This window comes from Electrona antarctica, assembly GCF_951216825.1.
Source record: "Electrona antarctica genome assembly, chromosome: 21".
NCBI lineage: Eukaryota > Metazoa > Chordata > Actinopteri > Myctophiformes > Myctophidae > Electrona > Electrona antarctica.
In genome coordinates, this window is record NC_136802.1 from 9,202,491 (window position 1) to 9,228,655 (window position 26,165).

Genomic DNA, 26,165 nt, shown 5'->3' on the forward strand with positions numbered 1-26,165 from the left:
CTCTCTCTCTCTCTCTCTCTCTCTCTCTCTCTCTCTTCTCTCTCTCTTATAGTTTTCTCTTGTTTTTTATTATTTGGTTGTTTTTGTATGCTTAGTGAATCGTCTGCCATTTCACTCCTGGGTCATGATCTCCTCTCCTCTCCTCTGAGTATCCTCTTATGTTCCCTTGCCCCATTTCTCCCTCCCCCTCTCTCTCTCTCTCTCTCTCTCTCTCTCTCTCTCTCTCTGTCTCTCTCTGTCTCTCTCTCTCTCTGTCTCTCTCTGTGTCTCTCTCTCTCTCTCTCTCTCTCTCTCTGTCTCTCTCTCTCTCTCTCTCTGTCTCTCTCTGTGTCTCTCTCTCTCTCTCTCTCTCTCTCTCTCTGTGTCTCTCTCTCTCTCTCTCTCTCTCCCTCTCTCTCTCTCTCTCTCTCTCTCTCCCTCTCTCTCTCCCTCTCAGCTATGCTCATCTTCTGTCTTGTTTTTGATCAACCGTCCTTCCTCCCTCATTTTCTCCCTCTTTCCTCTCCTCATCTCTACTTCCTCTCTTTTCCCCCCTTTCTCTTCCGCAATCCCTCCCTTCCTATTCTACCTCTCTCTCTCTCTCTCTCTCTCTCTCTCTCTCTCTCTCTCTCTCTCTCTCTCTCTCTCTCTCTCTCTCTTCTTTTAATCATATTGTTACTGTAATGGTCCACTGCTTCAAGCCAAAGCTTTTAAATAGAAACATGTGAATGAACACAGGGTGTTCACACACGCACACGCACACGCACACACACAGACACAGACACACACACACGTGCGCGCGTGCACATGCACACACGCACACATACATACACAGACACACACTCACTGAACATTTGTGTTCGTGTGTGTGCGTCCCTCCCTCCCCCCTCTCGGCTTTTCATACGCTCTCTGGCTTTCGACATTTCACATGCAAATGCACATATAGGCTATTCAAGGCATACACAGCATGCACGGCACGCACGCACACACACACACACACACACACACACACACACACACACACACACACACACACACACACACATACACACACACGCACGCACACACCCGCGCACGTGCGCAGGCAGGCAGGCACAAGGACATGCAAGGTTAGGCATCAGGCAGCAGTCAGTGTAACAGCAGGGAAAATTAAATAAATAATAAAAAAATGGAGCCCAGTTTAGAACGGCTGGATGGAGGCGTCAGCCGAGGGATTTCACGTTTAGAATCCGTGTCTGGGCAGCTGGCGTGAAGAGGACGCTGCGGCGGCCAAACCAACGCCAGCCGCTCAGAGTCCTCCAGAACACTGCCGTCATAATGCATTCGTCCTTCCTGTCCTGTTCTGTCCTGTTCTGTTCCCCCTGCTGGAGAGAGAGAGAGAGAGAGAGAGAGAGAGAGAGAGAGTGGTGGAAAAAGTAAATTGCTTTACTTAAGTAAAGTACCAATACTGCAATTTAGAAGTACTTTGTTACAAGTAAAAGTACGGAATTGAAAATGCACTTGAGTGAAAGCACAAAAGTATCGGCATCAAAATGTACTTAAATACTAAATATTGCAGAATGTCCCATTTCACAAGTTCAAAATGTGTACAAAATCTATTGAAAATAGCCGATCTACAAGCTCATAATGCTTCGCAACGCGACGCATTGTGAGCTTTTAGATCGGTTATTTTCGAATGGCCGAAATGTGTAGGGTTGAAGTGGTTAATGGTATATGTTTTCTAATCAAAATTAAAATCGCTAAAAACTAAAGTTTTCAAATAATTGTAGTGAAGTAAAAGTACAAATTTTGTCTCTGAGATGTAGTGGAGTAGAAGTAAAAGTATTGGAAATTCGAAATACTCAAGTAAAGTACAAATACCTCAAAATTGTACTTAAGTACAGTACTTAAAGGGGCATTCCACCCATTTTCAACATTTTACTATGTCATTAATATACCTTAGAGCTGTTGTGTGGAAATAATAACCACCCATTTTCAACATTTTACTATGTCATTAATATACCTTAGAGCTGTTGTGTGGAAATAATAAAAAAGTCCCCCCCATTCTGTGTTTCCTAGAACTAGAGGTCTGAAAAAAATCATTAACATGGTGAAACACATCTTGATGATGTCATCAAGATGTGTTTCACCATGTTAATGGTTTTTTTCATACTTACAGTTCTAGGAAACACAGAATGGGGGGGACTTTTTTATTATTTCCACACAACAGCTCTAAGGTATATTAATGACATAGTAAAATGTTGAAAATGGGTGGTTTTCCCCTTTAAGTAAAAGTACTTAGTTACTTTCCACCACTGAGAGAGAGAGAGAGCATGGACGCCACCTAGTGGTGAGAATGCACAGCCAGTGTAGTGGTGTGAGCCCAGCTGTGGTGCTGATCAGGGACTTGCACACATAGACATCAAAGGGGGCTTCAGCCCCTGCCCTTTTACCCATCTGTATAAAGCAACTGCCCTTTCCAATGCAAATGCCACTCCTTTCCATTCCATGCCATCCCGTTAGGCAGCATTCAGGAGAATTGCTTTTTTTTCCCGAAGTCTCCTGAACTTGAACACAGTATTTTTGCGTTGAACATTTTTTTTTTAGAAATCCATGTTGTACGCTGCATCTCCACTAGCTAAAGAGTGCTGGGTTGCCCTCCGAAAATAGCTGATCAACAAGCTCACAACGCGTCGCAACGCGACAGCGTGTGTGTTTGTGTGGACGCGCGGCCTTGTTTTGCCGATGCTAATGCATGCGTGTGTGTGTGTCCGGGAGGAGCACAATGCATGTTTGGTGCCGTATGCATGCAGTGTGTCGCTGCCTCTGTCGACACCACCATCGTAGACATCACATAATATCAGTTTCCGAACGTGAATTATTGTGGTTTGTTGATTAGCAGAGTTCAACTTAGCGGTAGTTAGGGCACGTGTTTTAAAGACCTCCATGTAAGTTGTGTGAAGTCCACAAGATGGTCACATATTTCGTGGGGTCGCTGCAACACAAGTCTATATCATATACAATGCTCTTGTAAGCTCTGGAGAGGGAAGTTTGGAGCTCTCTGGTGGAGCTGTTGCCCCCACGACCTGACTACGTATAAGCGGTTGAAGATGGATGGATGGATGGATGGATGGATGGATGGATGGATGGATGCTCTTGTAAAACAGATTGGGGAGGCCAGGGAGCCAGATTGCTCATATGCTGAGTTGCTTATGCCAGGATTCGAATATCTATCATACTTTGACTATTCGAACATTTTTGGAAACACAGAAAACATGCAGTAATCCTAGTCTCTAAACTGCCTCCCCCTGGCCAGCCTGATGGAGGGGAAAGGAACTGGTCGGAATAACGTGTTCCTTCCACGCGCTATGTCCGGCCGGGGAAACTCTCCCCTGTCAGGTGAAAACAAGCAGCGTGGACTCCTCATGCATAGAAGGAAGCATGAGTTCAGTCCGCGGGGTGCATACTTAGTTTAGACTAGTCATTGGTTAGACATGGGTTAAGGTTAGGTTTAGGTGTGCTGCCCCGTGAGAGGTTAGGGTTAGGGTGAGGGTTTGAGATAGGTTGTAGTTGTAGGACTAATGACTGGTCTAACGTGACTAGTCTAAACCAAAAACTGTCTAAACTAAGTACTGCACCCCAGTCCGCTGCCCCCCCAGGTTGGCAGAGGGAGTGTAGCGCCCAGGATTACATGACGGGTTGCAAAATTGTGGGATAAAGATTTAAAGTAAAAAAAAAAAAGTATACATATAGGGCTGAAGTGGTTCTAACCCTGTGTGTGTCTGTGTCTCCCAGCCTGGCCCAGGTACCGCGTGCTCCGGGTCCAGGACTTGGGACAGTACAACCTGGAGATTCTGTCGGCCGATCTGTCCGATGACTCCCTGTATGAGTGCCAGGCCCCCGACGCAGCCCTCAGGTCCCGGAGGGCCAAGCTCAACGTCCTTAGTACGTGTAACGTGCATGTTATCTGTGATCTTGTATTATTGTATGTATGCCCATATTTGTCCCTACTGAAGCCCTTCCTGGAGATTCTGTTTGCTTACATGTGTATTTTCGAGGTGCGTGTGCGTGTTTCTAAATGTATGCGCTCTCCTCCCCAGTCCCCCCAGACGACCCCGTGATAAGCGGGGGTCCGGAGGTGCTGCTCAACGCCGGGGACTCCTACAACCTGAGCTGTGTGTCCCGGGGGGCCAAGCCCACCTCCACCATAGAGTGGCTGAAAGATGGGCTGCCTGTGGAAGGGGCGTCCAGTACCACTGTAAGCATTAAGCGCACGCACGCACGCACGCACGCACGCACGCACGCACGCACGCACGCACGCACGCACGCACACAGTCAGACACACAGACACACAGACACACACACACACCAGAAGAGATCTGCAGTAAAGCCAGTGGAAGCCAGGACAAGTAGCTCAGCCCTATTACACATTGTTCTTGGGGGCAGCACTGGACAGCTGGCACAGACAACCAACACACACACACACGCGCACGCACGCTCACGCGCGCACACACACGCCCACACACGTTTGTAAAAATAAAATAAAAGCCTGGGTACCGAGGCTAGCCTTCCGACAACAAGGGCGCTCCTTTATTTAGGCGATTTTATGAATGCAATTTTGGGCATGTTTAAGGTTTAACGTTTGGGCATGTTTAAGGTTTAACGTTTGGGCATGTTTATTGTTTAAGCCAGTTAGCCTGAAGCCGGAAAAAAAGCAGATCTCACAAAGCGTGTGAAATTGCCAAACAACTACTAAACCCCGACCCCTAAACATAAGCCCTAAAAATCCCAATCATAATCCTAACCACACAACCTGAATCTTTTTTTCTAATTTTCTAATCTCCCCAAATGATTTTGATCGATGAAACAAAACATTTTCAATGGCTCTCACAATGTCTATTTCTCAGCTTATACTATACGGGGACAAGTATAGTCATACAAGCACACACACGTACACACACACACGCGTACACACAAGCACGCACACACACGCACACACGCACGGTATTCACATGACACGTCTTTGGGTATTATTTTTTCATGCCGGCCCCCCTGGGGGTCGATAATAATCAGTGTCAGTAACTGACGGACTGACTCTCCATCATTGAAAGGAGCCAGGCTGCACAACAACACTCTCCATCCCTCAGTGTTCTGCAAACAGCCAGCGATGTGCCCGTATCCCATTTCCCCCAAACAGCCAGCGATGTGCCCGTATCCTAACAGCCAGCGATGTGCCCGTATCCCAAACAGCCAGCGATGTGCCCGTATCCTAACAGCCAGCGATGTGCCCGTATCCTAACAGCCAGCGATGTGCCCGTATCCTAACAGCCAGCGATGTGCCCGTATCCTAACAGCCAGCGATGTGCCCGTATCCCAAACAGCCAGCGATGTGCCCGTATCCCAAACAGCCAGCGATGTGCCCGTATCCCAAACAGCCAGCGATGTGCCCGTACCCCAAACAGCCAGCGATGTGCCCGTATCCCAAACAGCCAGCGATGTGCCCGTACCCCAAACAGCCAGCGATGTGCCCGTACCCCAAACAGCCAGCGATGTGCCCGTACCCCAAACAGCCAGCGATGTGCCCGTATCCTAACAGCCAGCGATGTGCCCGTATCCCAAACAGCGAGCGATGTGCCCGTATCCAAACAGCCAGCGATGTGCCCGTATCCTAACAGCCAGCGATGTGCCCGTATCCTAACAGCCAGCGATGTGCCCGTATCCTAACAGCCAGCGATGTGCCCGTATCCTAACAGCCAGCGATGTGCCCGTATCCTAACAGCCAGCGATGTGCCCGTATCCCAAACAGCGAGCGATGTGCCCGTATCCTAACAGCCAGCGATGTGCCCGTATCCTAACAGCCAGCGATGTGCCCGTATCCTAACAGCCAGCGATGTGCCCGTATCCCAAACAGCGAGCGATGTGCCCGTATCCAAACAGCCAGCGATGTGCCCGTATCCTAACAGCCAGCGATGTGCCCGTACCCCAAACAGCCAGCGATGTGCCCGTACCCCAAACAGCCAGCGATGTGCCCGTACCCCAAACAGCCAGCGATGTGCCCGTATCCTAACAGCCAGCGATGTGCCCGTATCACTGCAAACAGCCAGCGATGTGCCCGTATCCTAACAGCCAGCGATGTGCCCGTATCCAAACAGCCAGCGATGTGCCCGTATCCTAACAGCCAGCGATGTGCCCGTATCCAAACAGCCAGCGATGTGCCCGTATCCAAACAGCCAGCGATGTGCCCGTATCCCAAACAGCCAGCGATGTGCCCGTATCCAAACAGCCAGCGATGTGCCCGTATCCAAACAGCCAGCGATGTGCCCGTATCCCAAACAGCGAGCGATGTGCCCGTATCCAAACAGCGAGCGATGTGCCCGTATCCTAACAGCCAGCGATGTGCCCGTATCCTAACAGCCAGCGATGTGCCCGTATCCTAACAGCCAGCGATGTGCCCGTATCCTAACAGCCAGCGATGTGCCCGTATCCAAACAGCCAGCGATGTGCCCGTATCCTAACAGCCAGCGATGTGCCCGTACCCCAAACAGCCAGCGATGTGCCCGTACCCCAAACAGCCAGCGATGTGCCCGTATCCTAACAGCCAGCGATGTGCCCGTATCACTGCAAACAGCCAGCGATGTGCCCGTATCCTAACAGCCAGCGATGTGCCCGTATCCAAACAGCCAGCGATGTGCCCGTATCCTAACAGCCAGCGATGTGCCCGTATCCAAACAGCCAGCGATGTGCCCGTATCCCAAACAGCCAGCGATGTGCCCGTATCCTAACAGCCAGCGATGTGCCCGTATCCAAACAGCCAGCGATGTGCCCGTATCCCAAACAGCCAGCGATGTGCCCGTATCCAAACAGCCAGCGATGTGCCCGTATCCAAACAGCCAGCGATGTGCCCGTATCCTAACAGCCAGCGATGTGCCCGTATCCAAACAGCCAGCGATGTGCCCGTATCCAAACAGCCAGCGATGTGCCCGTATCCCAACAGCCAGCGATGTGCCCGTATCCTAACAGCCAGCGATGTGCCCGTATCCAAACAGCCAGCGATGTGCCCGTATCCAAACAGCCAGCGATGTGCCCGTATCCAAACAGCCAGCGATGTGCCCATATCCAAACAGCGAGCGATGTGCCCGTATCCAAACAGCCAGCGATGTGCCCGTATCCAAACAGCCAGCGATGTGCCCGTATCCAAACAGCCAGCGATGTGCCCGTATCCCAACAGCCAGCGATGTGCCCGTATCCTAACAGCCAGCGATGTGCCCGTATCCAAACAGCCAGCGATGTGCCCGTATCCTAACAGCCAGCGATGTGCCCGTATCCTAACAGCCAGCGATGTGCCCGTATCCCAACAGCCAGCGATGTGCCCGTATCCTAACAGCCAGCGATGTGCCCGTATCCCAACAGCCAGCGATGTGCCCGTATCCTAACAGCCAGCGATGTGCCCGTATCCCAACAGCCAGCGATGTGCCCGTATCCCAACAGCCAGCGATGTGCCCGTATCCCAACAGCCAGCGATGTGCCCGTATCCTAACAGCCAGCGATGTGCCCGTATCCAAACAGCGAGCGATGTGCCCGTATCCCAAACAGCGAGCGATGTGCCCGTATCCCAAACAGCGAGCGATGTGCCCGTATCCCAAACAGCCAGCGATGTGCCCGTATCCAAACAGCCAGCGATGTGCCCGTATCCAAACAGCCAGCGATGTGCCCGTATCCAAACAGCCAGCGATGTGCCCGTATCCTAACAGCCAGCGATGTGCCCGTATCCAAACAGCCAGCGATGTGCCCGTATCCAAACAGCCAGCGATGTGCCCGTATCCAAACAGCCAGCGATGTGCCCGTATCCAAACAGCCAGCGATGTGCCCGTATCCAAACAGCCAGCGATGTGCCCGTATCCTAACAGCCAGCGATGTGCCCGTATCCAAACAGCCAGCGATGTGCCCGTATCCTAACAGCCAGCGATGTGCCCGTATCCCAAACAGCCAGCGATGTGCCCGTATCCAAACAGCCAGCGATGTGCCCGTATCCCAAACAGCGAGCGATGTGCCCGTATCCAAACAGCCAGCGATGTGCCCGTATCCTAACAGCCAGCGATGTGCCCGTATCCAAACAGCCAGCGATGTGCCCGTATCCCAAACAGCGAGCGATGTGCCCGTATCCAAACAGCCAGCGATGTGCCCGTATCCCTAACAGCCAGCGATGTGCCCGTATCCAAACAGCCAGCGATGTGCCCGTATCCTAACAGCCAGCGATGTGCCCGTATCCCAAACAGCGAGCGATGTGCCCGTATCCTAACAGCCAGCGATGTGCCCGTATCCAAACAGCCAGCGATGTGCCCGTATCCAAACAGCCAGCGATGTGCCCGTATCCAAACAGCCAGCGATGTGCCCGTATCCAAACAGCCAGCGATGTGCCCGTATCCCAAACAGCGAGCGATGTGCCCGTATCCAAACAGCCAGCGATGTGCCCGTATCCTAACAGCCAGCGATGTGCCCGTATCCAAACAGCCAGCGATGTGCCCGTATCCTAACAGCCAGTGATGTGCCCGTATCCCAAACAGCCAGCGATGTGCCCGTATCCCAAACAGCGAGCGATGTGCCCGTATCCAAACAGCCAGCGATGTGCCCGTATCCCAAACAGCGAGCGATGTGCCCGTATCCAAACAGCCAGCGATGTGCCCGTATCCCAAACAGCGAGCGATGTGCCCGTATCCAAACAGCGAGCGATGTGCCCGTATCCTAACAGCCAGCGATGTGCCCGTATCCTAACAGCCAGCGATGTGCCCGTATCCTAACAGCCAGCGATGTGCCCGTATCCAAACAGCCAGCGATGTGCCCGTATCCCAAACAGCCAGCGATGTGCCCGTATCCAAACAGCCAGCGATGTGCCCGTATCCAAACAGCCAGCGATGTGCCCGTATCCTAACAGCCAGCGATGTGCCCATATCCCAAACAGCCAGCGATGTGCCCGTACCCCAAACAGCCAGCGATGTGCCCGTATCCCAAACAGCCAGCGATGTGCCCGTACCCCAAACAGCCAGCGATGTGCCCGTACCCCAAACAGCCAGCGATGTGCCCGTACCCCAAACAGCCAGCGATGTGCCCGTATCCTAACAGCCAGCGATGTGCCCGTATCCCAAACAGCGAGCGATGTGCCCGTATCCAAACAGCCAGCGATGTGCCCATATCCCAAACAGCGAGCGATGTGCCCGTATCCTAACAGCCAGCGATGTGCCCGTATCCCAAACAGCGAGCGATGTGCCCGTATCCTAACAGCCAGCGATGTGCCCGTATCCCAAACAGCGAGCGATGTGCCCGTATCCTAACAGCCAGCGATGTGCCCGTATCCCAAACAGCGAGCGATGTGCCCGTATCCAAACAGCCAGCGATGTGCCCGTATCCTAACAGCCAGCGATGTGCCCGTACCCCAAACAGCCAGCGATGTGCCCGTACCCCAAACAGCCAGCGATGTGCCCGTACCCCAAACAGCCAGCGATGTGCCCGTATCCTAACAGCCAGCGATGTGCCCGTATCACTGCAAACAGCCAGCGATGTGCCCGTATCCTAACAGCCAGCGATGTGCCCGTATCCAAACAGCCAGCGATGTGCCCGTATCCTAACAGCCAGCGATGTGCCCGTATCCAAACAGCCAGCGATGTGCCCGTATCCAAACAGCCAGCGATGTGCCCGTATCCCAAACAGCGAGCGATGTGCCCGTATCCAAACAGCGAGCGATGTGCCCGTATCCTAACAGCCAGCGATGTGCCCGTATCCTAACAGCCAGCGATGTGCCCGTATCCTAACAGCCAGCGATGTGCCCGTATCCTAACAGCCAGCGATGTGCCCGTATCCAAACAGCCAGCGATGTGCCCGTATCCTAACAGCCAGCGATGTGCCCGTACCCCAAACAGCCAGCGATGTGCCCGTACCCCAAACAGCCAGCGATGTGCCCGTATCCTAACAGCCAGCGATGTGCCCGTATCACTGCAAACAGCCAGCGATGTGCCCGTATCCTAACAGCCAGCGATGTGCCCGTATCCAAACAGCCAGCGATGTGCCCGTATCCTAACAGCCAGCGATGTGCCCGTATCCAAACAGCCAGCGATGTGCCCGTATCCCAAACAGCCAGCGATGTGCCCGTATCCTAACAGCCAGCGATGTGCCCGTATCCAAACAGCCAGCGATGTGCCCGTATCCCAAACAGCCAGCGATGTGCCCGTATCCAAACAGCCAGCGATGTGCCCGTATCCAAACAGCCAGCGATGTGCCCGTATCCTAACAGCCAGCGATGTGCCCGTATCCAAACAGCCAGCGATGTGCCCGTATCCAAACAGCCAGCGATGTGCCCGTATCCCAACAGCCAGCGATGTGCCCGTATCCTAACAGCCAGCGATGTGCCCGTATCCAAACAGCCAGCGATGTGCCCGTATCCAAACAGCCAGCGATGTGCCCGTATCCAAACAGCCAGCGATGTGCCCATATCCAAACAGCGAGCGATGTGCCCGTATCCAAACAGCCAGCGATGTGCCCGTATCCAAACAGCCAGCGATGTGCCCGTATCCCAACAGCCAGCGATGTGCCCGTATCCTAACAGCCAGCGATGTGCCCGTATCCCAAACAGCGAGCGATGTGCCCGTATCCAAACAGCGAGCGATGTGCCCGTATCCCAAACAGCGAGCGATGTGCCCGTATCCAAACAGCCAGCGATGTGCCCGTATCCAAACAGCCAGCGATGTGCCCGTATCCCAAACAGCGAGCGATGTGCCCGTATCCAAACAGCCAGCGATGTGCCCGTATCCCAAACAGCGAGCGATGTGCCCGTATCCAAACAGCCAGCGATGTGCCCGTATCCCAAACAGCGAGCGATGTGCCCGTATCCCAACAGCCAGCGATGTGCCCGTATCCTAACAGCCAGCGATGTGCCCGTATCCTAACAGCCAGCGATGTGCCCGTATCCTAACAGCCAGCGATGTGCCCGTATCCCAAACAGCCAGCGATGTGCCCGTATCCAAACAGCCAGCGATGTGCCCGTATCCCAAACAGCGAGCGATGTGCCCGTATCCAAACAGCCAGCGATGTGCCCGTATCCTAACAGCCAGCGATGTGCCCGTATCCAAACAGCCAGCGATGTGCCCGTATCCCAAACAGCGAGCGATGTGCCCGTATCCAAACAGCCAGCGATGTGCCCGTATCCTAACAGCCAGCGATGTGCCCGTATCCAAACAGCCAGCGATGTGCCCGTATCCCAAACAGCGAGCGATGTGCCCGTATCCAAACAGCCAGCGATGTGCCCGTATCCCAAACAGCGAGCGATGTGCCCGTATCCTAACAGCCAGCGATGTGCCCGTATCCAAACAGCCAGCGATGTGCCCGTATCCAAACAGCCAGCGATGTGCCCGTATCCAAACAGCCAGCGATGTGCCCGTATCCAAACAGCCAGCGATGTGCCCGTATCCCAAACAGCGAGCGATGTGCCCGTATCCAAACAGCCAGCGATGTGCCCGTATCCAAACAGCCAGCGATGTGCCCGTATCCTAACAGCCAGCGATGTGCCCGTATCCAAACAGCCAGCGATGTGCCCGTATCCTAACAGCCAGTGATGTGCCCGTATCCCAAACAGCCAGCGATGTGCCCGTATCCCAAACAGCGAGCGATGTGCCCGTATCCAAACAGCCAGCGATGTGCCCGTATCCCAAACAGCGAGCGATGTGCCCGTATCCAAACAGCCAGCGATGTGCCCGTATCCTAACAGCCAGCGATGTGCCCGTATCCTAACAGCCAGCGATGTGCCCGTATCCAAACAGCCAGCGATGTGCCCGTATCCCAAACAGCCAGCGATGTGCCCGTATCCAAACAGCCAGCGATGTGCCCGTATCCAAACAGCCAGCGATGTGCCCGTATCCAAACAGCCAGCGATGTGCCCGTATCCCAAACAGCGAGCGATGTGCCCGTATCCAAACAGCCAGCGATGTGCCCGTATCCTAACAGCCAGCGATGTGCCCGTATCCTAACAGCCAGCGATGTGCCCGTATCCAAACAGCCAGCGATGTGCCCGTATCCCAAACAGCGAGCGATGTGCCCGTATCCAAACAGCCAGCGATGTGCCCGTATCCCAAACAGCGAGCGATGTGCCCGTATCCAAACAGCCAGCGATGTGCCCGTATCCTAACAGCCAGCGATGTGCCCGTATCCTAACAGCCAGCGATGTGCCCGTATCCTAACAGCCAGCGATGTGCCCGTATCCAAACAGCCAGCGATGTGCCCGTATCCTAACAGCCAGTGATGTGCCCGTATCCCAAACAGCCAGCGATGTGCCCGTATCCCAAACAGCGAGCGATGTGCCCGTATCCAAACAGCCAGCGATGTGCCCGTATCCCAAACAGCCAGCGATGTGCCCGTATCCCAACAGCCAGCGATGTGCCCGTATCCAAACAGCCAGCGATGTGCCCGTATCCAAACAGCCAGCGATGTGCCCGTATCCCAACAGCCAGCGATGTGCCCGTATCCAAACAGCCAGCGATGTGCCCGTATCCAAACAGCCAGCGATGTGCCCGTATCCCAAACAGCGAGCGATGTGCCCGTATCCAAACAGCGAGCGATGTGCCCGTATCCTAACAGCCAGCGATGTGCCCGTATCCTAACAGCCAGCGATGTGCCCGTATCCTAACAGCCAGCGATGTGCCCGTATCCTAACAGCCAGTGATGTGCCCGTATCCAAACAGCCAGCGATGTGCCCGTATCCCAAACAGCCAGCGATGTGCCCGTATCCCAACAGCCAGCGATGTGCCCGTATCCAAACAGCCAGCGATGTGCCCGTATCCCAACAGCCAGCGATGTGCCCGTATCCAAACAGCCAGCGATGTGCCCGTATCCAAACAGCCAGCGATGTGCCCGTATCCCAAACAGCGAGCGATGTGCCCGTATCCAAACAGCGAGCGATGTGCCCGTATCCTAACAGCCAGCGATGTGCCCGTATCCTAACAGCCAGCGATGTGCCCGTATCCTAACAGCCAGCGATGTGCCCGTATCCTAACAGCCAGTGATGTGCCCGTATCCAAACAGCCAGCGATGTGCCCGTATCCCAAACAGCCAGCGATGTGCCCGTATCCCAACAGCCAGCGATGTGCCCGTATCCAAACAGCCAGCGATGTGCCCGTATCCAAACAGCCAGCGATGTGCCCGTATCCCAAACAGCGAGCGATGTGCCCGTATCCAAACAGCGAGCGATGTGCCCGTATCCTAACAGCCAGCGATGTGCCCGTATCCTAACAGCCAGCGATGTGCCCGTATCCTAACAGCCAGCGATGTGCCCGTATCCTAACAGCCAGTGATGTGCCCGTATCCAAACAGCCAGCGATGTGCCCGTATCCAAACAGCCAGCGATGTGCCCGTATCCCAAACAGCCAGCGATGTGCCCGTATCCCAAACAGCGAGCGATGTGCCCGTATCCAAACAGCCAGCGATGTGCCCGTATCCCAAACAGCCAGCGATGTGCCCGTATCCCAACAGCCAGCGATGTGCCCGTATCCAAACAGCCAGCGATGTGCCCGTATCCAAACAGCCAGCGATGTGCCCGTATCCCAACAGCCAGCGATGTGCCCGTATCCAAACAGCCAGCGATGTGCCCGTATCCAAACAGCCAGCGATGTGCCCGTATCCCAAACAGCGAGCGATGTGCCCGTATCCAAACAGCGAGCGATGTGCCCGTATCCTAACAGCCAGCGATGTGCCCGTATCCTAACAGCCAGCGATGTGCCCGTATCCTAACAGCCAGCGATGTGCCCGTATCCTAACAGCCAGCGATGTGCCCGTATCCTAACAGCCAGCGATGTGCCCGTATCCTAACAGCCAGCGATGTGCCCGTATCCAAACAGCCAGCGATGTGCCCGTATCCTAACAGCCAGCGATGTGCCCGTACCCCAAACAGCCAGCGATGTGCCCGTACCCCAAACAGCCAGCGATGTGCCCGTATCCTAACAGCCAGCGATGTGCCCGTATCACTGCAAACAGCCAGCGATGTGCCCGTATCCTAACAGCCAGCGATGTGCCCGTATCCAAACAGCCAGCGATGTGCCCGTATCCTAACAGCCAGCGATGTGCCCGTATCCAAACAGCCAGCGATGTGCCCGTATCCCAAACAGCCAGCGATGTGCCCGTATCCTAACAGCCAGCGATGTGCCCGTATCCAAACAGCCAGCGATGTGCCCGTATCCCAAACAGCCAGCGATGTGCCCGTATCCAAACAGCCAGCGATGTGCCCGTATCCAAACAGCCAGCGATGTGCCCGTATCCTAACAGCCAGCGATGTGCCCGTATCCTAACAGCCAGCGATGTGCCCGTATCACTGCAAACAGCCAGCGATGTGCCCGTATCCTAACAGCCAGCGATGTGCCCGTATCCAAACAGCCAGCGATGTGCCCGTATCCAAACAGCCAGCGATGTGCCCGTATCCAAACAGCCAGCGATGTGCCCGTATCCTAACAGCCAGCGATGTGCCCGTATCCAAACAGCCAGCGATGTGCCCGTATCCTAACAGCCAGCGATGTGCCCGTATCCAAACAGCCAGCGATGTGCCCGTATCCTAACAGCCAGCGATGTGCCCGTATCCAAACAGCGAGCGATGTGCCCGTATCCCAAACAGCGAGCGATGTGCCCGTATCCAAACAGCCAGCGATGTGCCCGTATCCCAAACAGCGAGCGATGTGCCCGTATCCTAACAGCCAGCGATGTGCCCGTATCCAAACAGCCAGCGATGTGCCCGTATCCAAACAGCCAGCGATGTGCCCGTATCCCAAACAGCCAGCGATGTGCCCGTATCCTAACAGCCAGCGATGTGCCCGTATCCAAACAGCCAGCGATGTGCCCGTATCCAAACAGCCAGCGATGTGCCCGTATCCAAACAGCCAGCGATGTGCCCGTATCCTAACAGCCAGCGATGTGCCCGTATCCAAACAGCCAGCGATGTGCCCGTATCCTAACAGCCAGCGATGTGCCCGTATCCAAACAGCCAGCGATGTGCCCGTATCCAAACAGCCAGCGATGTGCCCGTATCCCAAACAGCCAGCGATGTGCCCGTATCCTAACAGCCAGCGATGTGCCCGTATCCAAACAGCCAGCGATGTGCCCGTATCCAAACAGCCAGCGATGTGCCCGTATCCAAACAGCCAGCGATGTGCCCGTATCCTAACAGCCAGCGATGTGCCCGTATCCTAACAGCCAGCGATGTGCCCGTATCCCAAACAGCCAGCGATGTGCCCGTATCCAAACAGCCAGCGATGTGCCCGTATCCTAACAGCCAGCGATGTGCCCGTATCCCAAACAGCGAGCGATGTGCCCGTATCCCAAACAGCGAGCGATGTGCCCGTATCCTAACAGCCAGCGATGTGCCCGTATCCCAAACAGCCAGCGATGTGCCCGTATCCAAACAGCCAGCGATGTGCCCGTATCCCAAACAGCGAGCGATGTGCCCGTATCCCAAACAGCCAGCGATGTGCCCATATCCCAAACAGCCAGCGATGTGCCCGTATCCCAAACAGCCAGCGATGTGCCCGTATCCAAACAGCCAGCGATGTGCCCGTATCCTAACAGCCAGCGATGTGCCCGTATCCCAAACAGCGAGCGATGTGCCCGTATCCCAAACAGCCAGCGATGTGCCCATATCCCAAACAGCCAGCGATGTGCCCGTATCCCAAACAGCCAGCGATGTGCCCGTATCCTAACAGCCAGCGATGTGCCCGTATCCTAACAGCCAGCGATGTGCCCGTATCCTAACAGCCAGCGATGTGCCCGTATCCCAAACAGCCAGCGATGTGCCCATATCCCAAACAGCCAGCGATGTGCCCATATCCCAAACAGCCAGCGATGTGCCCATATCCCAAACAGCCAGCGATGTGCCCGTATCCCAAACAGCCAGCGATGTGCCCGTATCCCAAACAGCCAGCGATGTGCCCATATCCCAAACAGCCAGCGATGTGCCCGTATCCCAAACAGCCAGCGATGTGCCCGTATCCTAACAGCCAGCGATGTGCCCGTATCCTAACAGCCAGCGATGTGCCCGTATCCTAACAGCCAGCGATGTGCCCGTATCCAAACAGCCAGCGATGTGCCCGTATCCCAAACAGCCAGCGATGTGCCCGTATCCCTAACAGCCAGCGATGTGCCCGTATCCCAAACAGCCAGCGATGTGCCCGTATCCTAACAGCCAGCGATATGCCCGTATCCTAACAGCCAGCGATGTGCCCGTATCCTAACAGCCAGCGATGTGCCCGTATCCCAAACAGCCAGCGATGTGCCCGTATCCCAAACAGCCAGCGATGTGCCCGTATCCCAAACAGCCAGCGATGTGCCCGTATCCCATAAACAGCCAGCGATGTGCCCGTATCCCTGCAAACAGCCAGCGATGTGCCCGTATCCTAACAGCCAGCGATGTGCCCGTATCCCATAAACAGCCAGCGATGTGCCCGTATCCCTGCAAACAGCCAGCGATGTGCCCATATCCTAACAGCCAGCGATGTGCCCGTATCCAAACAGCCAGCGATGTGCCCGTATCCTAACAGCCAGCGATGTGCCCGTATCCCATAAACAGCCAGCGATGTGCCCGTATCCCTGCAAACAGCCAGCGATGTGCCCGTATCCTAACAGCCAGCGATGTGCCCGTATCCAAACAGCCAGCGATGTGCCCGTATCCTAACAGCCAGCGATGTGCCCGTATCCCATAAACAGCCAGCGATGTGCCCGTATCCCTGCAAACAGCCAGCGATGTGCCCGTATCCTAACAGCCAGCGATGTGCCCGTATCCTAACAGCCAGCGATGTGCCCGTATCCAAACAGCCAGCGATGTGCCCGTATCCAAACAGCCAGCGATGTGCCCGTATCCCAAACAGCCAGCGATGTGCCCGTATCCAAACAGCCAGCGATGTGCCCGTATCCTAACAGCCAGCGATGTGCCCGTATCCCATAAACAGCCAGCGATGTGCCCGTATCCCTGCAAACAGCCAGCGATGTGCCCGTATCCTAACAGCCAGCGATGTGCCCGTATCCTAACAGCCAGCGATGTGCCCGTATCCTAACAGCCAGCGATGTGCCCGTATCCTAACAGCCAGCGATGTGCCCGTATCCTAATAGCCAGCGATGTGCCCGTATCCAAACAGCCAGCGATGTGCCCGTATCCTAACAGCCAGCGATGTGCCCGTATCCCATAAACAGCCAGCGATGTGCCCGTATCCCTGCAAACAGCCAGCGATGTGCCCGTATCCTAACAGCCAGCGATGTGCCCGTATCCAAACAGCCAGCGATGTGCCCGTATCCCAAACAGCCAGCGATGTGCCCGTATCCCAAACAGCCAGCGATGTGCCCGTATCCCATAAACAGCCAGCGATGTGCCCGTATCCCTGCAAACAGCCAGCGATGTGCCCGTATCCTAACAGCCAGCGATGTGCCCGTATCCAAACAGCCAGCGATGTGCCCGTATCCTAACAGCCAGCGATGTGCCCGTATCCCATAAACAGCCAGCGATGTGCCCGTATCCCTGCAAACAGCCAGCGATGTGCCCGCATCCTAACAGCCAGCGATGTGCCCGTATCCAAACAGCCAGCGATGTGCCCGTATCCCATAAACAGCCAGCGATGTGCCCGTATCCTAACAGCCAGCGATGTGCTCGTATCCTAACAGCCAGCGATGTGCCCGTATCCAAACAGCCAGCGATGTGCCCGTATCCCATAAACAGCCAGCGATGTGCCCGTATCCCTGCAAACAGCCAGCGATGTGCCCGTATCCCATAAACAGCCAGCGATGTGCCCGTATCCCTGCAAACAGCCAACGATGTGCCCGTATCCCTGCAAACAGCCAACGATGTGCCCGTATCCTAACAGCCAGCGATGTGCCCGTATCACTGCAAACAGCCAGCGATGTGCCCGTATCCCATAAACAGCCAGCGATGTGCCCGTATCCCATAAACAGCCAGCGATGTGCCCGTATCCCATAAACAGCCAGCGATGTTCCCGTATCCCAAACAGCCAGCGATGTGCCCGTATCCCTGCAAACAGCCAGCGATGTGCCCGTATCCTAACAGCCAGCGATGTGCCCGTATCCCATTTCCCCCAAACAGCCAGCGATGTGCCCATATCCCTCAGTGTTCTGCAAACAGCCAGCGATGTGCCCGTATCCTAACAGCCAGCGATGTGCCCGTATCCCATTTCCCCCAAACAGCCAGCGATGTGCCCGTATCCCATTTCCCCCAAACAGCCAGCGATGTGCCCGTATCCTAACAGCCAGCGATGTGCCCGTATCCTAACAGCCAGCGATGTGCCCGTATCCTAACAGCCAGCGATGTGCCCGTATCCTAACAGCCAGCGATGTGCCCGTATCCTAACAGCCAGCGATGTGCCCGTATCCCATTTCCCCCAAACAGCCAGCGATGTGCCCGTATCCTAACAGCCAGCGATGTGCCCGTATCACATTTCCCCCGCTCTGCTTTTACCGACAAACTCGACACGGATCCCTATTGCATCTCCGTTATTATTCTGCCACAGCCAGCGATGTGCAGGCATTTCATATTTTTACTGGGCCAATTCCCTCCAATCCAAAAAGGCAGAGCAACTATCTGGATTCTGGACCAAAATCTGAATTGTGCTCGTGTTGTCTGATTTGTTTTACAAATACAGTCAGTAAAATGCTTTAATTAGTGCCCTTTTTTCCTATATCCTGTTGACTTGCCTGAGTTGCCTCCATCAAACTGTTATTTTACATTAGAGCTTCACTCGTGCTCTCTCGCAATGAATTTTGGAACGAGATAAAACTCAACTAATTGCGTAGAAGTGAATTTGAGCAGGAATTCAGGTCTGCCACCAGAACAGAACCAGGATTAGATCCCAAATAAGAGCGAAGTCAGCTGGATCTCTACCTCGCGTGGGGACAGTCATGTCCTTTCTTTTTAATATCTTATCTTTATTAACCACTTAAGCCTGTAGGGTAGAAAAGGCCGTCTGAGAATGTAAAGGTCGCCCTGTTGGCCACCTGGCCCACTCAGTCTAAGACACTTACTGCCTCTAACTGCTCCCCGGGCGCTGCGTTAATAGCGCCCACTTCTGCTAATAGTCAGGATGGGTAAATGCTGAGGAATTCATGTATTATGCAAATGTGGAGTGACAAAAAAATCACCCCCACAGTAGTTGGTAGTAAATTATTAATTATTATTACTTAATTGACCCGTGTCCCCCCGGGGTCTATACTTGGCACGCTACTGTTTCCCTCTAAGTATTTTTCAGTGAATGTTCTCCGTAGTCTGAAGACTCATCTCTTCAGACTCCATCTTAGTTTACTTGTCGTAGAACTTGCCCCTGCCTCGACGACCTTACAGGCTTATGCAAAGGCTACACTAATATATTGAAATTTTTGTTATTTAAAGGAAAGCCCCTTGAGATGCATCATCTCGTTTTAGAGGGGGGTCCTCGGGCACAACACAATGAATACAATACATAAAACAAACAAAACAATACATGTCAACACTCAACACACAACAATACACTTAGAACATCAAAAACATAGAGGCTCTTCTAATGTTGTTATGTAGACGGATGCCAGGTCATTATTGACAATGGCAAATTGACAATGAATCATGGTAGACTGTATCTTTGCATCTGCCTGTGTAAACGCAGCAGATAGTTCTTGGTTTACTCATGAACCTTTTCTCTTTGACATTTAATTGCACCTGATCGCATTATTTTTACTATGCCCTATTTGCCTGTGTTCTTTTTGTATGTGTGCCGATAGGCGCTAGTGATATGCTCTGCTTGTTTCAGCCTGTACATCAACTTTGGTCAGCTTCTGTTGTTTTAAATGTGCTATATAAATAAAGCTTGATTTGATTTGATTTGATGAACTCGCTTATTGTAAATCGCTCTGGATTAAGAGCGTCTGCTAAATGCCTAAATTGTAAACTGACAGTCAGACATGGTGTGCCGAGGTACCGGAGAGACTGACATTGTCCCCTCTGGAAGGGACGTGCTCGGGCCAGGCCATGTTTACTCATTTCCATTTGTCTTCTCCTTACTTTCCCCGTTCCTTCCTCAGGAGCTGCTCCCGGACCGGAAGAGGGTGACCACGCGGAGCTACCTGCCCATCCTGCCGGTGGACACGGACACGGGGAGGAACTACAGCTGCGTGGCCTCCAACCTGGCCGCCCCCAGCGGCAAGGTCACCACCGTCACCCTCAACGTCCACCGTAAGAGACCTTTCAGACCACCTTAACCACCCATTAAGACCTGGAACGCATCTGTGTCACCTTAGCTTTTAAACCACTATTTTTAACCATTATTTGAAAATGAAAATGAAAATGTCCATTGATCAATCAATCAATCAATCAATTGTTTACCGGCTTCGATCAATGGAACCAACGTTGTGTACTTGAAGTTCTTATTTTGTCGATTTGTGGGCCAACTTGCAAGTTGGGAATCCCTGTTTTAGAACACTACTGCAGTGGTTCTCAAAGTGGGGTCCGGGGGCCCCCAGGGGTCTTTGGTCCACAGCTAAATGATAGTTTGGAGTTAAATTAACATTGATTTTACAATATAAATTGGGGGTCTCAAAGATAGAAATAACATTAAATGGGGGTCTGTAGACTAATATGCATGTCAAACTGGGGGTCCTTGAAATTAAACGGGTTGAGAATCACTGCTAGAGCCGTAAAAATCTTCTCTTATGGAGGTCCCTGCATATCTCTTCAAATGGTGGTCTGCGGGCTAATTATTGTCAATTTAGGGGTCCTTGACATGACAAAGTTTGGGAACCACTGCACTGCTGGACTGAGTGGATACTATACTGACCACTGCTGACCATCAGATGTTAACGCTGACGATGGACCACTTTATTAGTTTCGATAGCATTCTCTCTCTTCATCTAACACTCTTTTGTCATTGATGTCTTGCAGAGTAATCATATTCATAGTGTCCGTGCAATCTAATTTATCCTTCAGCCGATATCACCCCACAATGTCAAAATGCAACTCGTATTTCTGCCTATAATTAAGCCACTCTGAACGGGAACCCCTTTTGGTGTTCTACAAGCTCATAGCACGGCACCAAGTGCCGCGCTACAAGCTTGTAGGTCTGCTATTTTTGAAAGATCGTGGAAAATGTGGCGCAAATCTTTGAATATATATTCTTTCAGAGCAACTGAAATCTTTGCCTCTGGGGGAGGTCCCTGGAACAACACATTTTCAGATGGGGAGTCAGCGGGCCAATTAAACATACATTTTGGGGTCCTTGACATGAAGTATTGAGCACCACTGATATAGAAACATAGGTATTTCAGAAGACATATTTTTTTAAATTCCGATGTTAGGCCTAAATGGTTTAAGCAACAATCCGGGAGGGAATGAGAATCAACTGTGCATTGGATGATATACCGTGATTACATTACATAATGTGAGCGGAGTACCTTTAATGACAGTAGCTATGGCACAGACTAATCAATATGGCACGGCCTCAAGTGTATTATTGCTTTTAGAACATTGCTGCCAGCTCTCAGCAGCAATATTCACCCGCAATGTTATCAAGAAAAAGCAGTGAAAAAAACCTAGTGTAATAGTGGGTTATTAACCCATTTTGGGCAGGAACCCCTTTTGGTGTTAGCATTATGTTATGCTTTAGCTATTGAAAAATAGCAGATCTACAAGCTCATAGCGCGCCACCGAGTGGCGCGCTACGAGCTTGTAGGTCTGCTATTTTTGAAAAATCGAAGAACGACTGACATAGAAACATAGCTTTTTCAGAAAACTGTCGGATGTAGAAGACATTTTTAGAATCTGATCTCAGGTCAGAATGGCTTAATTATCATCATTATAAAACTTCAACCCAATCTACAAATATTATATGGAATACACACATACTGTACAACTTCTTTACTTTCAGTTTGTACTGGTACGCTTAGACCTGTGGTTTTCAACCCTTTCAGTTTGTACTGGTACCCTTAGACCTGTGGTTTTCAACCCTTTCAGTTTCTACTGGTACACTTAGACCTGTGGTTTTCAACCCTTTCAGTTTGTACTGGTACTCTTAGACCTGTGGTTTTCAACCCTTTCAGTTTGTACTGGTACCCTTAGACCTGTGGTTTTCAACCCTTTCAGTTTGTACTGGTACTCTTAGACCTGTGGTTTTCAACCCTTTCAGTTTGTACTGGTACTCTTAGACCTGTGGTTTTCAACCCTTTCAGTTTGTACTGGTACCCTTAGACCTGTGGTTTTCAACCCTTTCAGTTTGTACTGGTACTCTTAGACCTGTGGTTTTCAACCCTTTCAGTTTGTACTGGTACACTTAGACCTGTGGTTTTCAACCCTTTCAGTTTGTACTGGTACTCTTAGACCTGTGGTTTTCAACCCTTTTCATATCAAGGCCCATTAATTATCCCATTCTGACCTGAGATCAGATTCTAAAAATGTCTTCTACATCCTGACAGTTTTCTGAAAAAGCTATGTTTCTATGTGGTTCTTCGATTTTTCAAAAATAGCAGACCTACAAGCTCATAGCACGCCACTCGGTGGCGCGCTATGAGCTTGTAGATGTGCTATTTTTCAATAGCTAAAGCATAACATAATGCTAACACCGCCTAAAATGGGTTAATTATTCAGCATTTGAGCCACAGACCAACAACCACTTGATGACATTTAGCCTCTCAGACCCAAAACTAAAGAATATTTTGTTATCGTTGGATAAGATTTTGTCCACATTTCCATGATGTATTGATGGTGGTACCATAGGACAGATAACAGGCAAACGTTGATCAAAAATAACAATTCTTCTACATTATCTCTAAATGTGTAGACTTAAATTACATTTAGTAACACAGGCAGATCTTTAACAATAATTTAACTTTGAGAGTGTAAAATGAAACCAAAATTTGGTTTCGGGAAACCAAATGGACCTGGGAGGGTCCATTTGGTTGAATTTTTCTCTATTGGCATGCATATGATCACTTCCACTCTGACAAAACTGCTACAGCTTGAGGAGCCGTTCAATGGAGTTCAGTGGACAGGTGGCGCCATCTTGAGAGGTTTTCACTATTACTACGTTCTCTTTCTAGATTAATTTAATCTTTAACGTCCTCCTGTCCCACAGACCCCCCCACAGTGACCCTGTCCATCGAGCCCCGCTCTGTCCTGGAGGGAGACAGGGTGACCTTCACCTGCCAGGCCACTGCCAACCCCCCCATCATGGGGTACAAGTATGTAGACACACACGTACTCACGCACGCACGCACGCACGCACGCACGCACGCACGCACGCACGCACGCACGCACGCACGCACGCACGCACTCACGCACGCACGCACGCACGCACGCACGCACGCACGCACACACACACACACACACACACTCACACTCACACTCACACTCACACTCGCACACGCACGCGCATATCGTTGCTTTTGAGCAGCTAATGTTATTATGAGCTAACTGGAGCTACAGGAAAAGCCATAACAAAACACAGTGATTGAACCAACAAAAGAACGTCGGAAACGGACGAAAACAACGGCTGGGAGGTTGTGACAGGGAAACATACAAGTTAAAAAAGAAATTAAAAAAATGCACAACGGAGACAGCGCTTGTTTCACCTGGCAGTTAATTCTTGTTTTTCTCCCCGCCATCATCCTCATCATCATCAGGTGGGCCAAGGGGGGCGTGGTGCTGCAGGGTGCCAGGGAGAGCGTCTTCACCACCAAGGCTGACCACTCCTTCTTCACGGAGCCCGTGTCCTGTCTGGTGTTCAACAGCGTGGGCAAGACCAACGTCAGCATCCTGGTGGACGTGCACTGTGAGTCCTCCCAGATGTCCCCCTCTGCGTGGGACAGTCCCTCATTTACAATAGACCTTTTCAGGCGTCCCACAAATTGAGACCCTGTCCCACATTGTGACTGGCAGGCATCAGTGTTCAAACTGAGACCCTGTCCCACATTGTGACTGGCAGGCATCAGTGTTCAAACTGAGACCCTGTCCCACATTGTGACTGACAGGCATCAGTGTTCAAACTGAGACCCTGTCCCACATTGTGACTGACAGGCATCAGTGTTCAAATTGAGACCCTGTCCCACATTGTGACTGGCAGGCATCAGTGTTCAAATTGAGACCCTGTCCCACATTGTGACTGGCAGGCATCAGTGTTCAAATTGACACCCTGTCCCACATTGTGACTGGCAGGCATCAGTGTTCAAATGTCCTAATACAGTAGTTAGTCCCCTAAGAGTTGACTTTCTGTTCTAAAGCTCTCTCATTCGTTTTTAAGCCTGTTAATTGGGGATATTTAAGAAATATTTAAGAAATATCCCCAATAGGTTACAGTACCAAGTCGGCCATACCACCCATCACCAAAATTATAGGCAATATTAGGCCTTTATGGTCGAATATGACATCGAGGCATTTAATAGCAACTTATAGGCAACACGTTGCTAACCCCATCCTGTCCCGTCCCCCTGTGTCCCACCTGTCCCACACAAGCGATACTTCTGTTCCTCAAATAAACAGTTTGGATCTGGTCACCCTAATCATCTGCCATCTATAGCCTGGCCCAGCTTGTGTGATTTCTGGACTAGAGAGGCGGTCGAAAACACGGCGGTGAATCCTATCTGTTCACCGATCTGAGCGCCCGCCCCCTCCTCCCCTCCCATCCCCTCCCCTCCACTCCCCGGTAGAAAACACTGACGTCACCAAATTTGGAGCGACGCCCCTCTGCACTGTTATTGGTTAGCGAAATACAAGTTGACTCCCACTTCCTATGCCAGATTTCCCCAAGCTTTTCTTTTTGAGTCAAATGCGACAGAAAATAAAATCTGCCGTCTGTCTCAGCCCTCCCCCCCCCCCTCCACACACACACACACACACACACACACACACACACACACACACACACACACACACACACACACACACACACACACACACACACACACACACACACACACACACACCCCTCTCTTATTTCGCCACGTTTCTTTTTTCTTTCCCATTCCATTCCATGTTTTATGCTGCAGTTTAAGTTTTTAATGGAATACATTGAAACCCACTTCACCGTATCGTACCGTTCCCTGTCTGTCTCATTCACAGACACACCGGCCCGTCTTTCTTTTTGAAGCTCAAATACAACATACCGGCGTTAATTCATGTTTTAGTCCTTTTTGTTGACAACCCTTCAAGCACGGTCAGGACCTGGACGAATTAGTGACGTCTCGATTGTGGCCAGATCAAGTCAAACCAAGACTTGTCAGATCTGGCCCAGAATATCACCTGATTTCAACCCTGGATGAATCAGAGAGAGTCCGATAGAGGCAGGATCAACTTAAGTCATATCATAATAACTAGTCAGATCTGACCCAGAATAAGCTATATTATTTAAACTGGTGAAGGACGTCCTGGAAATTACGTAAAGATCATCCCCATATGGGCTGTGATCTGGCCTAGTCCTGAACGAGTCACCGGAGGACGTCATCATAACGTCATCATGACGTCATTTGGCTTGCTGGGAAACCTTTCACTTTAATGCAGTGGTTTTCAACCTTTTTCATATCGAGGTCCATTATTTATTCAGCATTTGAGCCACAGAACCACCATTTGATGACATCTAGACTCGAAGATGTTGATGTTGATGTTGGTATCAGATTCATAGGAGAGATAACAAGGCAAAAATAACAATTATTTTACATTCTCTTAACCCATTGAGACCTGGAACGCATCCATGTCACGTTAGCGTTTAACCACATTAACCATTAACCCATTTTGGGCGGGAACCCCTTTTGGTGTTTTAAACATTATGTTATAATTTAGCTATTGAAAAATAGCAGATCTACAAGCTCATAGCGCGGCACCGAGTGCCGCGCTACGAGCTTGTAGGTCTGCTATTTTTGAAAAATCGTTAAAATGTGCCTCAAATCTTCGAAATCCGAAAATTGTCATGATTTAGAAAACTTTTTTTTTTTAATTTCGACATCAGGCCTGAATGGGTTAATTGTGTAGACTTCTTGTAAATTAATGAATGCAGATGTTTAACAATAATGAAAACAATCTAACCAAATGGAAATCTAACAAAACGGACCCGGCAAGACCCACCGTTGCAACATTACAACAATTTACATTTTAATGAATTAATCATTTCTGTTCACCTAAACATATGCATTTGGTTTTCATTTCAAAACACCAGTTTTTTAAATAAAAATAAGTT

The 26,165-nt window shown here is 51.6% G+C and overlaps 1 protein-coding gene across 1 annotated transcript in view; it reads left to right on the forward strand.

Annotated features, from left to right (window-relative positions):
* Window positions 1-3,737: 3,737 nt before the first annotated feature.
* Window positions 3,738-26,165, forward strand: part of LOC306913836 (kin of IRRE-like protein 1) — a gene marked incomplete at its 5' end in the record, with an annotated part of 37,553 nt that continues 15,125 nt past the window's right edge. Inside the window, 5 exons of the mRNA XM_079490646.1 lie at window positions 3,738-3,903; window positions 4,059-4,216; window positions 20,032-20,182; window positions 23,073-23,178; window positions 23,620-23,768. Coding sequence (XP_079346772.1) covers window positions 3,738-3,903; window positions 4,059-4,216; window positions 20,032-20,182; window positions 23,073-23,178; window positions 23,620-23,768 — 730 coding nt within the window. The remainder of the gene's footprint in view (window positions 3,904-4,058; window positions 4,217-20,031; window positions 20,183-23,072; window positions 23,179-23,619; window positions 23,769-26,165) is intronic.